The sequence below is a fragment of the Curcuma longa genome, chromosome 6 (assembly GCF_044706935.1).
Source record: "Curcuma longa cultivar G26 ecotype Majalengka, Jawa Barat chromosome 6, ITB_CL_G26_1.1, whole genome shotgun sequence".
Taxonomy (NCBI): domain Eukaryota; kingdom Viridiplantae; phylum Streptophyta; class Magnoliopsida; order Zingiberales; family Zingiberaceae; genus Curcuma; species Curcuma longa.
In genome coordinates, this window is record NC_133866.1 from 10,259,577 (window position 1) to 10,280,508 (window position 20,932).

At 36.8% G+C, this 20,932-nt stretch overlaps 1 protein-coding gene across 1 annotated transcript in view; it reads left to right on the forward strand.

Moving 5' to 3' along the window:
• LOC141830832 (exosome complex exonuclease RRP44 homolog A) overlaps positions 1–1,902 on the forward strand; it is a 28,935-nt gene extending 27,033 nt beyond the window's left edge. Inside the window, exons 22-24 of the mRNA XM_074718274.1 lie at positions 83–164; positions 242–307; positions 1,515–1,902. Coding sequence (XP_074574375.1) covers positions 83–164; positions 242–307; positions 1,515–1,716 — 350 coding nt within the window. The 3' untranslated portion in view covers positions 1,717–1,902. The remainder of the gene's footprint in view (positions 1–82; positions 165–241; positions 308–1,514) is intronic.
• Positions 1,903–20,932: the final 19,030 nt, after the last annotated feature.

A 20,932-nucleotide genomic window follows, 5' to 3' on the forward strand; every position in this document is an offset into this window, starting at 1 on the left:
CCTTTGTAGTCTTCTAAGATCATGTCGCCTTGTGTACAATCCTTTTATTTTTTATTTTTGATTTATAATTTGTATTTTATAGATTTGAATTATCGACATCGAAATGCTCAGATGGCAAGCCGAGCCTCAGTTGAACTTCACACAGTTATATTCTTCAGGAATCGGTAAAGTTTTTTGTCTGAATCTTTTTATCATTTCTTTTAAAATCTTCATGTTTTCTAGTTTACACTTTATTTTGCAGGCCAATGGACACTGAGGCTAGGATATTGAAGATCAAATCAAATGGATTTATAGTTTTTGTTCCCAAGTATGTTCCATTAATATTTTCGCTATTATTATCCTTGCATCTTGTTGATATCTAGTGTCATTATTTATCTTGACCAAAAAATGCACCAATACATATGCTATATGTTATACTATTTTTAGTATTATTATCCTTTCATCTTTTGATATCATGTGTCATATATCTTAACCAAAATGCATCATATGCAGGACAATAATTTATGCATTAGACATTTATATTTGCTCATAAGATTCATTTCTTCAAAAAAGAACATATTATGTAAAATATTTTATGAGATTTTCCCCCTTGTTTGGCTCTGTACAAAGAAAAATATTTCCCTTCCATTCCTTGATTGTCTGCTTGCACCACCAGCAGTTGCTTGTCCGTGGAGTTGCTGCATGTTGATCCTCACTGCGATCATTTGTAATGGCATGAATTGATCGTGCCCCCCATGGTGTCAATCCCTAACCGCTTAGGTTGTTTGCTCAAGCTCGAGCTCCTGTGCATGCCGCTTCACAATGTAACTACTGAAGCCAAAGAGGAGGTAGACGGGGTGGATTGGCTTGAGGGGGTGCTCATTTGAGTAGAGGGTGGCTAGGGCTAGCTAAGGTGTCAACATTGATGGACGTTGAGGCATGGAGGCTGACTGGTGACACCGGAGGTTGCAGCTATGTGGGTGGGAGGGGATGGGTTCGTGATAGATTGGGGTGGCATTCATAGAAAGAGTGGACAGGTGGGTAGAATGGTGTTACCCCGGAAAACCTCATTTTTCATTTGGCAACATGATATGTTCAGTTGATTACAATTTCGCATTGTGCCAAAGACTGCAATATGAGGAAAAGATATTCTTGGAAACCATAATATTTGAAACAAATGACCATTACTATAAAGTGCCCTATTTTAACTTAAATGTTAATATTGTTTAATTATATTGATATTTTTTTCCTTTTTATATATTTTGATTTAACATTGCATGACTGCATATGCTTTCACATCCACAATACTTCAAATATGTGGGCTGACGACCCCCATGCAACGTCCATGGATTTCAATAGCCAGGAGTGGATGGACAATGCTTATGGTTAGCATACTGCATGTGCATGTTGGAAATGGAATTGCTTTATGTGTTCATTTTTCCTCTCAATCATGTTGGTATTGATACTGCTTCTATGACATTGGCATGCAACAAATATTTGTGAAAATGTTGATTGCAAATTGTCATGTTTTTCAGGTTTGGGATAGAGGGACCGGTCTACTTGGTGGCTAAAGGGGATAACGGAAGTAGCGATTGGGTGGTGGATGAGGCACATCAAAAAGTGACCAAGGCTAGGACAAAAATAACTTACGGCATCCTGCAGACGGTGAGAATTCATATGGAGGTAGTCGAGCCACAACCGAACCGGCCAAAACTTCAACTTACCCTAATTATTTAGTCATTGTACGTTGTTCTGCTTCATCAGGTGGATTTTTAAGTTAGCCTTTATTTTTCTTCTCTGTTTATTTCTACCAAAAAATGCAAGAAAAATTTAGGATAATATGTATGTATGATATAAAAGGTTATTGTACCTCAGGTTTGTCAAACAATAAGAAAATCTGTATCAGTTTTTCCTTTTTCTTAATCATCGTGTTCTATTTATTTTTCTAGTTTTAGAGCTTGTTGGTTTAGGATGTCAAGTTATTTTTGATAATATGTGGTAAATTGTAAAGGTTTGTGATAGGATTTCTTGCTACTGCTTTAGAATGGCTATATTATTGCTGGCACTATGCAGAAAGGTTTTTGTTCAATCCTTTTTGTCTCTCTTGCGTTTATCCAACTTTTGAGAATGAATCTGTTAGTTTATGTATCTTAAATCACATCGGATTGGGTAATCTTCCAACCTTGATATCATAACATCATCTATTTGAATACCGCAACTTAAAAAATTATAGCAGTACAGTTGCTACCATTTTTTAGTATATCATGATTGGATGGCTGGATTTGCAAGGAGTGGGGATTTGTATTAAATTATTTTAAGGCATAGCTCATATGATGAGCAATTCCTTTTAATAAAATATTATTACATATATCATATACATTTATTGAGGCTAAACAAAGGTTATATCATTTATATGTGTTATATATCATTTTAAGGTAATACTAGTTTTCTTTATCATTTTATTTTATTTTATTCCTTAATGTATTTATAAATGTTTTATTACATATATCATCTACATTCATGCTTCTATTGTTGATGCCTTTATATTTAAAGACTTGAATGCGTTGCTCTGTCATAGGAGCCAAGCCAAGCCAAGCCAAGGCTGACATGGTTCAATAAAAGTAAAATTGATTCATATGTCACGGGATATGGGTGTCTTTTTGGATCCTTCACCAATCATAGGGGCTCATTTGCAATTTCATCCAATGTTTCCATAATGTGATTAAAATTTCCATCATGCGCTTGCTATGATGAAGAATTGTGTGTTTTTTTTGAGATTCTCAATAGCTTCGTTAGTGTCAGGGAGCCTTTGTTTCAGTGATTCTAGTTCTATAGCTTTTCCTGCAATGTTTTTTTTTAAAAGGAGAGATTTTTTTGGCAATGTAACTTATAAAATTAAAATAAAATTAAGACTTAAAAATATCATACATATATCAATTAATTTCAATCTATAAAAATTTACAATATTATCTAATACTATAATTAGTCACGTTATTTTTTAATAGTTATAATTATCATTTGATAATATATGTTTTATACTTCAACAATAAAATTAGTAATTTTTTCTCTCTCCGTGCAATTTATATATGATATTAAAATTATAACTTCATTTTACCCGTGTTCTGTGTTTCTTAAATAATTGTACATATTTTCCTATTTCTTTAAGTTTTTGTCATCGAACTGCACACCGTTTTATATTTTTTTAGCAAAGAACTTATTTCTTTTTAAAAATACTCTTCTTTTATTCATTGCTGCTTGATATCAAAATAGAAAAAAAAAAGTAATTTTTTTGCTTAAATTGAATCGACCCAAGGCAAAAAAACCTAATTATTTCACTAAGTACTTTTATTTGAAATCATTGATGATATAAAAATCTTAGATTAATGTCAAATTGATATTGTTGTAGTTTTAGTGATTTCTTGAATATATACATCCAGATTTATTTTAAATTTATATCATTTAACGTCTGATGGTCTTCTGAATTCGTTCATATTATTTTTTTTTAGATGTGAAATTCTTTAGGGTCATCAATTACTTTGCATTGAAAGTATTTGATAACCCTTAATCAGAAGTGTTTGGTGAAACTAAAGATCTCAAAATTATGTCATAAATAGAGTTACACTTTTAATGACTCCCTGAATCTATCTATTTTTTTTCTAAAAAAATCAAGTCATTTAAGATCATCAATGTATTTTTTTTTATCAAAAGTCATTGATGACTTTAAAGAGCTTACATTTATTCTAAATTTTCATCATTATACTCCTAGTGATCCCTTGAATTTATCCATGTTCCTTTCCCCCAAATTTGGAGCCTTTTAGGTTTATGATCCGTCAGATGGATTAACCTTGAATTCCACTATCTTTGTCCTCTACGATTAATTGGAGGTGAAGAAACCTTTTACAACAACAAATACAAGCCGTAAAAATAATAGAAGAGTCTACACTTAAGCTCTTGTAGAGGCGGGGTTTGGGTATTGTTTTGCACTAGATTAATATGTGATCTTGTAGCCACTTGAGCCCCTTTTATGACCTTCATTTTGAATCTTACAATTTGCTGATGTGACAATTATCGATAGATTGATCATTAGTCATGAATCAACTAATCAATTGAATATTATTCAAATCTTGACATTGGAACTTCTATCTTTTATATTTGAATTGGTAATTGTTGTATCAGTCAACTGATTATTACTTAGTTGACTACACTAGTCAACTTGAAACTTTTTGTTCTTCAAATGAACCACAGTCGACTAGATTAGTTGATTGCATAATTTTTTATTTATTTCCAAACAAACCTTGGTCAACTAGACCAATCGATTGAAAAAATTCTTTTATTCATTTGTCATGGTTTGAGCCATCATTTGATAAATTTAACCAAAATACCCCAATCAGATCTAACTTGGTCTATTGATTGGTATTGAACCACCAACCAGCTAATCCCCAATAACCAATTGATTAAGCAAATCACAAAATCCAAAAATACATTGGATATTGATACTTTGGCGGTCAATTGACTAATACACACCCAATAAAATCGCAAACCCCTTATACATCTAAGGTGTAATTTTTTAAGCCACCAATCAACTAAATTCCAACACCAATCAATTAGTTCCCCTAACTTTGACCACATCTAACGTCATGCCCGTCTAAATTATTAACCCTCACCCCTTTATACAATTCACTCCACTCAAATCTCTCATGGTGTTTAATTTAAGCCTTAAAGTATACATCCCTCAAATGCTTTGAATTTTAAATTTAGTTAGAATTTAAGTTAATTTTAATTGAGTTTTAAATTTTAATTTAGTTTTTAATTTAAATTTTAATTAGGCTTATTATGTGTATTTATGAATTATTAGGTTGGAATTGTTAAGTGGTAGTTAATGGGTTTATTTTGATTAAGTTAACTTATTAAATTAATTATGGTTAAGTTAAAACTAGGTTGAGTGTTAAATTTAGTTAGAATTTAAGTTAAGTTTAATTGAGTTTTAAAATTAATTAGTTTCCAATTAAGCCCTAAATCCATCTCACTCATTTATAGATTTTTAATTAGTTAGTTCTATGGGTTGTGTAAGATGACTTGTCAATTTTATTTTTGATTAATTTAATTTTAAATTCTAAGACTTGATTGATATTGAGTTAAATTTAAGTTTGACCGTTGATTAATTAAGTATATATTTCACATTTTAGCTTCCAGGCCATGGCGAGGCACAGGGCCTTTTTGGGTATTAGAGCAACGATCATTTTCTAAGATAAAGCTAATTCATGAAATTATATATTTAGTTGACCTATTGAAAAACTTTAGTCTAACTAGTCTAGGGTATGACGAGGTAGCTTCAGTTAGTTTCATTTAGCTAAGTAGACCAAGTAGAGTAATTTTTACCTCAATTGGCTACCTAGACTAAATTTTTCTAATATACTAAAATCTCACCCTACCATTAGTTTAAGTTCAGAAGCAAAAGAAAACAAAAAAAAAAAAAGAACAATCAATTTAATTAGCTATGATGATTTTTCTATTGGCTCCTCCTGGATCATGAATCTTATATGGTCTAGTCAGATAGTGAATTTAATCCTTGGGGACCTAATGTTGGTTTAGTCCGACTTAATTAGTCAAGTGGGACTTGGGAATCCATGCTTGAGTCATTGTCTATTGGTTCGATTCACTAATGATAAGTACTATTTGAATCATGCTTTAGCTCTATATCCATGTCCGGATTGATTGTATACGACCCGTTGAGTTCCAAGTTGTTAGTAGTAGCCCTAGAGCTAATTATGTGATAATTGACTAGGATTTTTTTTTGTATCATATTCTATTATTAATAAAGGTAAGATTTTTGATTATTATACTTACTTTATATTTGTGCCATATAACTAAGTATAATAATGTTTTTGGATAGGTTGTTCTAATCTACATCATATTGATTATTTGAGTTGATAGTGAGATAATGTAGAGAATACTACTCTTAATCATTCCTACTCAAGTATTAATATTCAGGGACGATATTAATGCGTTGAGATTAGCATGTAGGTCAATTGGATGACTTGATCTCACAAGTCATGGATATGGAATATCGAGTTGACACATAGGTATACATTAGAGAATGTATACTGAATTGACCTACCATGAGAAAGTTTCATGGATCGTTATATGAGTGTCATAAACTTTCTCATGTGACTATTGGTATGAATAGTCCTTAGACCTGAAATCACTAGGGTGGATTATAAAGACGATCACTTGGTATGTAACAAATTATGTAGAGGGATGTGAGTGATGTGAGTGATGTAGATGAGATCTATCCCTCCAATATGATGAGAGTGATATCTTGAGGCCTCTTGATAGAGTAGGACCATGAAATGCATGACCATGCCCTAATGAGTCAATATGAGATATTGATCTCATTTGCTTGAGTGAGTCTACTTGGGGATCAAGAAACATAAACACTACAAAAAATGCCAAATTTACGACGAAAATTAGGGATAAAATATTTTTGTCGCAAATCTGCAACGACATTTGCAACGAAAATAAATTTCGTCGCTATTTTACAATGAATTTGGCGATGAAATAATATTTGTTGCAAATTTTGTAACATATAAAATTTATTGGAAAAGTCATTGTAAAATAATTTTTTGTCACAAAATTTATCGTCAATTTGGGATAAAAAATTATTTCATCGCCAATTTACGACGAAATAAATATTCGTCGCAACTTTGGCGCCAATTCACCAGATTTTGGTGACGAAACACCATTTCATCATGAATTGGCGATGAAACAAGGTTTCGTCACCAATTTCATGATGAATTTTACGATGAACTAATTTCGTCGCCAAATTAATTCAAAACCAACGATTCTAAGTCACATATTCGACAAAATTTGATGACGAATAATTTAGGTTTCATCGATGCATTCATCGTGGAATCGGCGATGAAACCCAGTTTCATCATAAAATTAGTGACGAAACTCGATTTCATCGTCAATTTAGCGACGAAATGGAGTTTTGTCGTCGCTGATCGCGCGAGATGGATCTCCGAATTGGCCATGAAACCCGATTTCGTCTCAAAATCGGTGATGAATTTTGTGACGAAACTCGGTTTCATCGCCAAAATTAACACTTAATCCCCTGGTCTGCCCCGATACCCACTTACCCAATCTATTTTCTTCCTCTCCTTTCTCTAGCGCGATCTGCTGACGCCGCCATCGCCCATTGCCAGAAAACACTTTGTTTTGGCTGGTGTTTCCTCCCTTCTTTTCCTACTCCATCGCGCGTCTGCTCCACGCACAGCCTCCGGAAGCGTCGGTTGCCGGCCGCTGCTGCTGGCCGCTGGCTGCTGGTACGGATCCATCTCACCCGATGGTAGATCTAGGGGTTTTCACCTTTGCTCCGCGATGTTTATCTACCATTATTCTTGTTACTTCGTGATATATTTTGTCTTTGTATTTGCAAAAAGAAAGTTTATCCAATTGGTAACAGAGAGGCAATATACATCACAATTTGCTGCCTACTATTTACCCACCATTCGCCACGGGTAAATTTGGTCTCCTCTACCTGAAAATATACTAGAAAATCCACTTGGCTGTTGCAAAATGGCGCCTGATTTTATTTTATCTTGTGTGTGTGTCTTTTTTTCAAGTATCATAGAGCACCATTATGTAATGGAGGAAGGAATTAACATGATGATGAGACAACGTATACACAAGGCACATAGGATTTGTACAAAAATTGCAAAGCATGCTTTATATGATTTGTAGGGCCTTCGAACCACATACAAAAAGGTTAAACCCGATTAATTGTAATGTATCAAGTATTAGGATTGAAGACGCCTATTTTTTATCATTAAGATCCTGGGCATTGCAATTCGTTTAGTTAATCTTGGGGGAGGGGGGGGGGGGGGGGGGGGGGGATCTCATTTAGTCAAAATATGTTAAATGCAAAGACTGTCATGTTTTTCTTTTGGTTTGTGCACCTGTCAACCATCCTACTTTTTTGGATTTTGGACTAAAGTTCACTAAATTGGTCTTCTTAATTTTATTTAGTTCCCAAATTAATATTAAGATTAGATGTTATAATACCATAGTTAATGCTTTAGTGATCAGAAAAATGCAGGTATGCACAACCATGCTACTGGAATTCGTGTACAGTACCAACACAACTATTTTCTTGTTGGTTTTAAAAGCTTATCAAGAAATGCACATTAAACCTGAATGACTAGTAGAGATCTGGTTGACTCATCACCTGTGCATATGAGTGTACATAGTATCAATCCTTGTCATCTCGCAAGGAATCAGAGTTGTCCATGTAGTTATGCATTTAACACATGCTATAGTTTGTAAATGCAAGGTGTACAGTGTAAATACTTTTTTTCATTGAATTTGTCAATGACTTGAGAATGAAGTTGGCAGAATTCCTTCATGTACACTTTAGTGTGAGCATTTAGCAATGTACAAACAAATTCACTATGTTTACATCATCTGTGTATCCCTGTCCTGAATAAAGTGAATAATATTAATATGATCTCTCACTTATGCGGATGAAATTTTCTTTTACTTTTTTTCCTTGAATGCCTTCTTTGTATGAGAAATTACATAATCACCATTCTGGCACTTTGGAATGAGTTTTTTTTTTGTGTATGAATTTTTTATAATTATTATTTTATTTATTTATCATTTTATTAGAGTTGCAAGTTACTAATTTATAGATTTTTAGTAATACTGTTAATTTTTTTAAACAGGTTTTTAAAGAAAATTTAGAAGAAGAGGTAAGTCTTTACATATTTAGTTTATAGGGTTAAGTTTTAATTTTAAGAATAATACTTTCTCTTTATCATGTTTTCTTATGCAGGAGAAGAAAAGATATTGACAGAGAAGGAAGTAGAGTCTCTGGAGAGCAAAAACGAGCACGATGATTCGATTGTATCTTTTCTTCGTCTTCAGACTTGTTTGTATCACTTATATGTATGAATTTGGATTTTTATGACTGGATGTTGGTTGGATTTATAGACATGTGTACATGTCTATTGTGGATCTTTGTATGGATTGTATCATTTGGATCTTTGTATATTATGCATGTTGATATGGATTATAGATATTGATATGGATATTTGCATATTGAAATGGATCTTTGTATAATGAATAGATGTTGATATGGATTGTTTTATCATTTATGTATTGATGTGGATAATCAATGAATAAGCAGATTAGGGAAAAAAAAAAATTTACGATGAATTTTACAATGAAAATCGAATTCGTCGCCGATTGACGACGAATTTTACGACAAAAATAATTTCGTCGCAAATCTATTGTAAGTTACTATTTATTGATATTTTATGACCAAAATAGTTTTTGTCACAAAATTCATCGCCAATCGAATCTGATTTTCGTCGCCAATTGGCGACGAAAAAAATTTCATCGCCAATTGGCGACGAAAGTCATTTTCGTTGCCAATTGGCGATGAAACCATTTTCGTCGCCAATCGGTGGTGAAATTTTTTTCGTCGCCAATTGTGACGAATTTGACGACGAAATTAGTTTTTCGTCACAAAATTTTGCGATGAAAATTCTTTTTTTCATCGCAAAGTTTGGCGATGACTTCATAACAACGAATTTAAATTCATCGCAAACAATTTTACGATGAATTATTTTTGAAATTTATCCCAAAATTCATCGTAGAATCATTGTTTTTTTTGTAGTGAAAGATTGATAAGAGGATGACACAGTTTATGCCTCATTGATCAATCTAGATATCGAGGATAGAAGAGCATAACCATACATTATTATAGTCATGAAGATTATGTCGGATCTCGACATTCTTGTTACTTGGGTAGCAATGATGCATTGCTAGATACCACTAATTGCTTATATTTCTAAAATGAGTTTTAGAGACATTGCGAATGTTTTGAGAACCTATTGGGTCATACACAAATAACATTTTATTTTGGAGATGAGTTTATTTTAGTTTGACTAAAGGAACAATTAAACTCATTGGATGGCCGAGACTTGAGTTATACTCAAGTTGGTTGAATTTGAGTTAGACTCAAATTAAACCAAGTTGATGAATGAAATTTGATTCATCATGCATGATTAATGTGGATTAATCATGCATTGAAGAAGATGAAGTTAAATTCATCATGCTTGATTAATAAGGATTAATCATGCATTGATGAGGGAATACCAAAAGCCTAAAAACCTTTGGTATTAATGACTTGAGTATAAAAAAAATTTTTCTTCCAAAAATTGAGAGGGGATGTTCATCTTCTTGCCCTCTCTTCTTCTTGGCTGAAACTTACACCAAATGATTGCTAGCACAACCAAAACTTTCTCCAAAAGTAAGTGTTCGTGTGGATATGCATAGAGGCATGAACACTTGAACGTACAAGAGATCCAACAAACTTTGGACAAGCCGGATAAGCGAAGGGTACACTCCAAAGGTATACCCTATTAGATATAATTTTACATATCTAAACTTGTATGAGTTCGCTTTTGCATGGATTACTAAAGGGATCCTTTTTCCACTGTGATTTATTGATTATCACATAGGATTCCCTACAGTGGTATCAGAGCCACTTGCGAAAGATTATACAAAATTTTTTTATATGTGATATAGAAGTAGGACATGTTGTTATGGGTTGCCTAATTGTATGAGTATTTTGTCTGTATGCAAAAGTTTGTGTTGATCAAACTAAGAGGACATAACATCATCATGTTGACAGATGTGAAAACATTTGTCTAATGACAGTGTGCTATAGTTTGATTGCATTAGACAAAAGTTTGTTGTAGGACCGTGGATGCGCGCTAGAGGGGGGGGGGTGAATAGTGCAGTTGTCATATTTTTTGTTCATTCGTTCTATCAGAGATACTAAGCAGCGGAATTATATCACAAGCATAGGAACTCACGGATTTTACTTGGTTCTTAACCCCCCAGGGTTAGTATGTCCAAGGCCTATGTACGGAGGCGCTCGTCCACTAGTGGTCTCCTTTTCGAACATTCGTTCGGAGGCGGAGAAACCCGTCTTACAGTCCAATAAAGAATAACAATAAATTAAAACAGTAAGACATAAAAGAAAACCAAACACTTGTGTCGAGCCGATCCGGAAGTCCTGAGCGCCGTGTATTTCTCCTGGAACTTTCCCGGTTGCACGAGCTTGGCCCCGTTTGTGTTCAGCAACACCACTATATGAAGAAGATGACTTGTAGAAGTTGTCTTTTGATGTGCACATTCATCCTCCTTATATAGCCCCTTCAAGGTGATTGGAAACCTTATCCGGTTGACTGGATAAGATCTGATCCGATCCGATCTTTTCGATCTTATCTGGGCTGAGTCTTCCAGATCAAGTCGCCTCGATCCACCTTTGTAACGCCCGAAAGTTCTCGATTTAATTCTAGAAATATGATATGAATTTTCTGGAATTTATGCATATTTTATGAAATTTTTAGAGTATCGGAAGTAGCAAAAAGAAATAAGTCGCTTAAATGGTCTGCGCAGAAATTGAATCCGAGACCCATGACTTAAGCAGAATAGAGGGAACCAGTTGTGCCAGCAGCGGCCGCTGAAAGAGAAGAGATCCGAATATATTTATAGTCGAGTTGGGACCTATTTACCACTTAATATAAATAGGCAACTTAAGAGAGAAGTTAGGGATTTTTTTTTTAATCGGGAACTCCTTCTCTTCCTCCCCCAACCGCCGACTCTCTCTCCTTCTTCTCTTCACGCCGAACACCAAGGGAGACTCCAAGGCCGACGGAACACCTTCCGACGAAGACTCCAGTACCAGAGCACTCGTCTCCACGAGAGGAACTCATCGACGCAAGCAAATCGTTGAACGACTCTTGTTTCCGAAAAATCTAGAGGTTAAATCGTAAGGAAATTTAGCGAAACGGGTAAGAAACTCCTCACCTGCAGTATAGGGCTTCGTTTTATGTTTTACGGTTGCTAGATAAAGTGATATGCAAGAATCCATATATTGGAGTGTACCTTAGTGCACGCCACGTGTTCGATAAAATGCCTAGACACGTTTAAGCACCTTAGGACATGCTATGTAGTCTTACCTCAGTTATAGGGAACTACGGTTCATGGGTAGGCTCCCATAGTAGCCTCTAGGTTCAGACAACCTAGCACGGGTTCAGATAACCCTTATGAAAACAAGATATACGAACAAGTAAGGAATGTATTTTATTATATGAGGCACTGTACAGGATCTTGGATCCAATGGGTTGGATTCCCACAGTCATCCCGGGCTGGACTCCCGCAGTCGGTCCCTAGGTTCAGATAACCTAGAATGGGTTGGATTCCCACAGTCATCCCGGGAGGGGCTCCCGCAGTCGCCCTTAGCATGCGTATATCAGGGTACAGTGCCGGGCCCAAATTAAGAACATGAGATAAATATTTTCAACTATTATGTATATGGTTTCCATGTTTACAGACCAGCTAGGTGAACACAATATAGGCACAAGAATAGCTAAGTTTAGATAATTTAGCTCAGACCTCAGTTTCCATGCTATATGGTGTACTCAGCACTATTCTGGGTATCAGTACGATCCAGGTTTATGTTTATGTTCAGTTTTCAGTTTATGCTTTATGCGATGCCATGCCATGTAATTCCTGTTCATATATGATTTCAAGAACCATGTTTTCAAAACATATGCATCGTACATGTTTTAGTGAGGTAGAATGTTTCTTACTAAGCTTTTAGCTTACAGATTCTATTTTCCCTATACTGCAGATAAAGGTAAGGGAAAAAGAGATTGATGAACTGGTGGAGGCTGGAAGATCAATGCAAAAGTGCAAGGATGTGTGTGGGTTAAAGGAACTGGAACTACGATCTTATCTGACCTTTGTGTCTAACAGTTTATAGTTTCTGAACATGTTTTAGACTATGATAATTTTCCATAGTTTTCTCATGCTATGCCAAGATATATGTTTAGCCATGGTAGTATATAATTGTGATGCGTTTTAGAGCAGGTTGACATATTGCTGTGAATTGGTTGGAGACGTTCGGCGTCCAGTGTCTGGCACGGCCAGCCCGTGTTAACCAGCACGGCCGTGCCAGACAGCCCTTCGGCGTCCAGAGACGGACACGGCCAGGCCGTGCTAAGCAGCACGGCCGTGCCAGGCAGCCTCTCGGCGTGGAAGTGCCGTGCGTCCAGAACCTGACACGGCCAGGCCGTGCTAAGCAGCACGGCCGTGCCGGTTCCAACCTCTAAATATGGAATAATTTAGATTTCAAGGAAAATTTTGTTCTAGACAGTTCTAGTCACCCTAGTAAACCTTCCGCTGTAGTTTATGCATGTACAATAGTAACGAACCCGGCCTTGCAAGTAAGCATGAGAGGTCGGGGCGTTACAACCTTCGAGTCGCCTGGACCATCTGGTCGACTGGATCGGATAGAGTCGCCTGGATCGAGTTGACTCGGGTTTGACTAGCGTTGACCCTGGGCTTGGTTCAACTACCTTTGTTTGCTTCATTACGCTTTCTCCATCTTGCTTTTAGCTCTAGGTTCCTGCAAGACAAGTATACAAACAAACTGTTAGTACCGATGGAATCAAAATATCTCCACAATGGCATGATATTGTCCACTTTGGGCCTAAGCCCTCATGGCTTTGTTCTTGGGTTGTCCCCAAAAGACCTCATACCAATGGAGATACTTTCTATCCTTTTAACCCCATGATCTTTTCCATGTGCTTTAGATATCTAAGGTTCAAATCACATGGGATCTTCACTCAGCCACTCTTCCACTATTCCTCTCCTTCTCGGTCAAACCACCGAAGGCGGAGAAACCTTCTTACACCAAGTTACACCAGTTTACACAAATCAAGCACACGAATGAAGAAGAAGGAAAAGATGTTTACACAATAGAAGGCTTCTTCTTCTTCACAAGATTGCTCCAAGCTTTTAGGGTTGATCACCAGATCACTTCTTGATCACTAGAGCACAGGAGCTTGGAGCTTCAAGGGTTGTGAGTGAGTCTTCCACGAAGTGCACTCACCTCTTATACCAGTTCAGTTTTTAAGTCACCAGTCGACTGGATTTACCACTCCAGTCGACTGATATGGTCAAACATCGAAAACGGCTACTGAACTGCTGATATCACGCCTGATTTTTGTCAGAATTCAAAATCCAGTCGACTGAATTTTCCCCTCAGTCGACTGATTTTGACCTCATTCGACTGGTGTGGACGACCAGTCGAGTCATTCTGGCTTCTGTTCGCTTCTGAGTTTCCTCAGTCGACTGGCCTTAAAATTCAGTCGACTGAGATAAAAAACGACTCGACTGGCCAATAATTCAGTCGACTACAAAGGCGTATCAGGCGTAATAACTTGGTCCCAGTCGACTGAACTTACCCTTCAGTCGACTGACATCAGTGAAAAATGGCTGAAATGAAATCTTATCGAGTTCTTTCCTCGCTTGATCAAGACTCTGGTCGTCGACCTTCTTGATCTTCATTTGCCTTACCTCGTAAGGACTTTCCCGTGCCAAGAGCTCGCTCCCCGACCCTCTTGGACTTTTCTTTTGCCTTGCCTCCGGTCTTCTCACCCGCAAGGACTTTCCATGCTTGATCAAGACTCCTCTCGTCGACCTTCTTGATCTTCATTTGCCTTACCTCATAAGGGCTTTCCCGCGCCAAGAGCTCGCTCCCCGACCCTCTTGGACTTTTCTTTTGCCTTGCCTCCGGTCTTCTCACCCGCAAGGACTTTCCATGCCAAGACTCCCTCTTGGACTTTCCATGCCAAGACTCCCTCTTGGACTTTCCATGCCAAGACTCCCTCTTAGACTTTCCTTTTGCCTTGCCTCTGGTCTTCTCACCCGCAAGGACTTCCTCATGCCAAGACTCCCTCTTGGACTTTTCCTCCACTTGCCTTACCTCGTAAGGACTTTCCTGCACACTTAACACACATGTTAGATATCTCATCTTGTGCTCTAAGGTTTATTGGTGTCAAACATCAAAATATAACATATGGGCATGATTGCACCAACAATCTCCCCCTTTTTGATGTTTGACAACCCAACAACCTTAGAGCACCTTTCTCCCCCTTTGACAAATATCAAAACAGAGTAAACACAAAGTAGCACATGGATACAAAGAAATAAGATAGAGAGAGCAAGACCTCCCCCTAAAATTATGCATGCATTTGAATAATCTTGCAACACATGTATCAAACAAGACACACATGTATGGATATAGACAAGAAATAAGGCAATAGATAAAACACACATCCATCACACAACATATCCAATTCATGCCTTTAATGTCGACCTCCCCCTCAAGACATGCTCCGACCTCTATCATTGCACCAACAATGATTTTGGAGTTCATAAATCTTTAGAAAATCCAAAAGTGTAAGGTATGAGGTTAAAACTTTAACCTTGAATCTAAACCTCCTTCTCATATCCTTATCTTCCCATTTTTAACATCCCTTTCTTATTTTCATTAAGAAAATCACCTTTGAATGTCTATCCAAGCATATCACATGGTTAGGGATAGTTAAGTTATTTGGGGTAAGCCTAAATACCTTAAACTAATGCACTTTAGTGAAGAATATAGATATCAGTCGACTGATTACTGATATCAGTCGACTGAAACAGAAGAAGCTGCACTTTCAATTTTTCAGACCAAATTTCAAAAATGCATAAGTAATTCTATAATTTTGGAAAAATCATAAAATTTGATACATACTTTACTTATGTCAAATAATATCAGGGAAAAATAGTTTTATAAGAAAATATATTTTATTTCCAAAGAATAATACAAAGTTGAAAACCATTGAAAACTTCAATGTTTCACTCTAACTTTGTATCAATTTGATCAATGGTGATTCCTATCAACAAATAGCCTTCACCAAGGTTTTCTAAAATATTTTTGAAATCATTTTCAAAACCAATTTCCAACCATGATCTATGGGCTACATGTACATGACTTGCACATTTGCTTTCCCCATGATTGGCCAACACAACATCAATTTGTTTTGATGAAACTAAAGCTCATTTGGTACATCAAATTTGCATCTTGAACTTAGTTCATCATCCTAACATCTCACTTGTGTCTAATGTGTCTTAATACACATACAAGTTAATCCTATTGTCTTGTGAGATGTAAAATTAATTTTTTTTTAAGACTTAAGGGATCATGCATTCCTATCTAGGCATTCTATATTTGATCATCCTACCTAGGATATCAAATAATGTCATTTATATCCTTAATTACAATCTATTGAAATAATGCATGTAAATGAGTATGACATATATCAAATCCATAACTAAAATTCTATTATAACTTAACTGATTCATGTATGATATGACATGGTTATACCAATTCATATAACAGGATTAATGCATGAAATGATGATGACATGTGATAGGGCACATAAGCATGATAACTATAATAGAATGTAAATATCTAAATTTGAATTCTTAACATTGTCATCTAATCATTATGTCAACTACACAATTTAACATAAGCGACCCTATCTCCCTTGAATTGTGGCAAAAATTTATATTTGACACATTTGGTGATTCTATTCTATTTGTATCAATGTTAATCAATCTCAAGACTTTACCCCTTTTATTAGCACACTATAAGATCCTCAAGGATAAGATTTCATTTTCAAAATATCATGATACTTTGAAAATATCTTAAAATGCCAACTTCATTAAGGTTGGGTTAACTACCCTTCCAATTAAGGTTGGCATATCCTGTACCCATTTAGTTTGAAGAAATCACACTCTTAGGAACCCAATAACTATTGGAGCTCCTTGGGTGTACTAGGTACTCACTAGGGATAACTTCCCTAGATACCTTCCTAATAACTCTCCTAGTCTTAGTCATGCTAGTGTCCTCAAGGTTAACACTAGGAATAACTTCTCTTGTGATTTTGATTTGACTTCTAAACTTAGGGTTAGTTCCATAGCTATATGGAACTCTATGGTATGAGAACCTATTCTCCTTAGATTTATGTTTGTATCCCAAACCTTTCTTGCCTTTAAATAGTTCTTGCTCACCTAAACCTAGGTGTTCCTTTTTAGACCATTTAATCTTGTTTGTCATTTTCTCCAGGGTCATTTCTAATTTATCAAGTCTTGATCTCAAAACTTGATTTTCTTTCTCCAAATCATTAATTTTTAACTTTTCATGATTTACTTTGATATTTCTATTTCTAGGCATATGTCTAATCTTCTTAAAATTTTTATTCAGATCATTTCTATCATTAGGTGGAATTATTTTAGTATGATATGACTTAAAATTATCCTTAGAATTCTCATGCTTCCTATTTTCATGATAATTAGCACCAAGATGATAAAATCTATTTCTAACATGCTCATCATGATATAAGGCAATGGCATTATAAAATGTTACCTTAGACTTTACCTTAGGAGCTCCCCCTAAGTTTGAGCTTTCTCCTTTGTTCTTGTTTTGCCACCTCCCCCTTGGACATTGATGTCGGTAATGTCCTCTTTGGTTGCATGTGAAGCACACAATGTGCTCTTTGCCTTTTCGCACCAAGGGTTCAATTTCCTTTGGCTTCTCCCTTGTCTTAGGTGTCATTTGAACTTTCTTCTTGATTAATTGTGGGCACTTACTCTTATAGTGCCCTTTGTTCCTACACTCAAAACATATGATATGTTTCTTATTTTTATGAATTGAAATTGATATACCTTCATAATTTGAGCTCTCTTGACTTGTTGAGGTGGCATGATCTTCCTCATTGACTCCGGATGTTGATGATCCATCTTGCTCCAATGTCAATATTCTATCCACCCCCTCAATCCTTGATGTTGTTGAGGTAGCATGATCTTCCTCATTGGCTCCGGATGTTGATGATCCATCTTGTTCCAATGTCAATGTTCTATCCTCCTTGGAAGATTGAGCACCTCTCAACTTCCGACTCCTCAATTTCTTGTTCCAAAGAGTCTCCCTCTTTGGATTCATCTTCACTTTGCATTGAGGTTGGAGCTTCATGAAGCTTGACCAACATACTTCATAGATCTTTTGCATCTCGATATTGCCCTATCTTGAACAATATATCATTAGGAATTAAATTTACCAATATTTCAATTACCTTGTTGTTTGTCTTTGATTTTTGGAGTTGTTCCTCGGTCCATTCCTTTTTCTTGAGGAGCTTTCCTTTGCTATCCATTGGGGCTTCAAATCCTTCTATTAGAGCAAACCATTGCTCGATATCCATCTTCAAGAAATACTCCATTCTTAACTTCCAATGATCAAACTCTTCCAAGCCAAATGGTGGAGGTACTCGGATGTTGTATCCGAATCCATCTTGAGGATGCATTCTCCTTCTTTTTCTTCTAGCTTTGTACTCCTTTCGGCGGTTAGTCTGATGAGGAGTGGCCTCGCTCTGATACCACTTGTAAGTACCGATGGAATCAAAATATCTCCACAATGACATGATATTGTCCACTTTGGGCCTAAACCCTCATGACTTTGTTCTTGGGATCTCCCCAAAAGGCCTCATACCAATGGAGATACTTTCCATCCTTTTAACCCATGATCTTTTCCATGTGCTTTAGATGTGGGACTATGTTTGTACCCTTGCAACCCAACACAAACAACTTAAATCTTACCCTGTGGGTCTAACTTCGGATCTCTATCGAAATCCTTGGTTAGTTTGACACATACTGTTCCCACACTAGGAACGCGCCCTTACCCACTCCACTTAGGAGAATTCCTATTTTGCCAACAAGTCCTCCAGACTTGTTGGACTTCCCGCTTAGCCATGATCCTCGGCTCTTAGAATTTGCTACTAGGCTACTGGTCTACCTGACCACCTAGACTTGCACCATGCATTCGGTCCTCTTGACTTACTTGGATTTTTGCCATGCTTTCCGGTCCTCCTGACACTTCCTGGACTTGCACCTGGTGCACTTGACCTTGCTAAGACTGTTGGTGCAAGAAGTACTAGATCTTGCCTAGAGTTTCGATGTTTGATAATATACCTAGGTCTGGTCAATTCGACCAAGGGTTGATCCAAACAGAAGTTGATGTTTGGATAAAGTGAGTGAAGTCTAGTCAGACTAGATGACTAGCGAGAAGTCCTAGTCGGTTAGACTAGGCAGTAGAAGTCTTGGTAAGTGAAGCTAGGCAAGGGAAAGTCCTAGTTGTAGGCTAGGTGAAGGGAAGTCCTGGTTTGGAGGATCAGGCAGAAGTCTTAGTAGGTCGAGTGCACCAGGTGCAAGTCCATGCAGTGTTGAGAGGACCGGGAAGCATGGCCAAAATTCAATCAGGTACGGTCAGGAGGACCAGAGGGTTGATGAAGTCTGGGCTGGTCAGGAGGACCGAGTCGCAGCAAAAAATTCTTGGGGGTCGGGGACCATGGCTAAGCAGGAAGTCCAACAAATCTGGAGGACTTGCTAGCAAAACTTCTCCCGAGTGGAGTGGGTAAGGGCGCATTTCCAGAGTGGAACAGTAGGCATCAGACTAACCCAGGATTTCAGTAGAAATCTGAAGTAAGACCCATAAGGTGAAGTTTAGACCCACAAGGTAAGGTTTAGGTTCTTTGTTTGTTTGTATACTTGTCTTGTAGGAACCAGGAGCTGGAAGAAAGATGAAGAAAGATGAAGAAAGAAGAGGTGAAGCAAGCAAAGGCAGCTGAACCAAGTCCGGGGTCATCTCAGGTCAAACATGAGTCAAAGCGACTCAAGTCGACCTGAGATGGAGTCAAGTCGACTTGAGTGGATGGAGTCGACCTAAGTAGGTACTCAAGTCGACCTGAGCATCAGATAACGTAGCGGAAGGCAAAGCTTATCGACAAGTTCCACGTCGGACTAGAGTCGACTTGAGTAGGGACTCAAGTCGACCTGAAGGCAAAGTCAGCGCGGAGAAAGAGCATCGCTGCCTAGGTGGAGTTGACTTGAGATCTGCTAGAGTCGACTTGAGATAGTACTATAAAAGGAGAGGTGACGTGCACAACCAATATATCTCAATTTATAAGTTCTCCTCTCTAACTAATGGTGGTTTTGAACGCAAACGAGGCTAGAATCTTGCAACCGAGGAAGATCCAGGAGGAGTGCGCGACTCTCAGGATTTCCAGAACGGTGTCAAGTATTTTGGTTTAATTTCTTACTAGTCCTAATTTGTTCTTATTTATTATTTTTATTTATACGGACTGTAAGACAGCTTTCTCCACCTTTAAACAAAGTTCGGAAAGGAGACCACTAGTGGATGGGCGCCTCCCGTACATAGGCCTTGGATGTAGGAACCAAGTAAAAAATCCGCGTGTCCCCTGTGTTGTGTTTCTAATATTTCGCTGGAAGTATTTTTGTTAGAACGAACGATTTTGAAAAAGCAACAACACGCTATTCCCTCTAGCGTGTTACAACGATCCTACAATTGGTATCAGAGCCAGTGCACTCTTGATTGGACTAATTGCCAAGGGAGCAAGACGATGAAGATGAAGTGGGAGAAAGGTACAATTTCAAAAGTTTGTTTTAAATTCCATATTATATGTTTTAAGTGCAGGGAGAGAGGGCACTATAAAAACCAGTGTCCTACTCATAAGACTCAGACGACACAACCGGCGGTAAAGGAGCAACCGATGCCAGGAGCCCGGAAGAATAAAGATCACATCCAATGCTTCAAGTGCTAGAAACGCGGACACTATAAGAACCGGTGCCCGGAGAGAAAGACGAGGAAGAACAAACCAAAATTAGAGGATGCGATTCGGGTAAGTCCATTAAATTTTAAAAATACCCCAAGGTTGCATGCGCATGCTAGATTTACTTCTTTTGCAAATTTAGATAATTTCATTGAAATTTTAGATAAGTTAGAAAATTTAAATTTAAAGGAAAATTTAAATCTAGATAAATATAATAATTTAAGTAATTTGAACAATTCAAAATTGGATAACATAGATAATTTAGATAATTTGAAAAATTCAACTATAGATAATTTGACTTATTCAAGTTTGAACAATTCAAATTTGAAAATTCTAATTTAAAAAATTTAATTAATTTGACC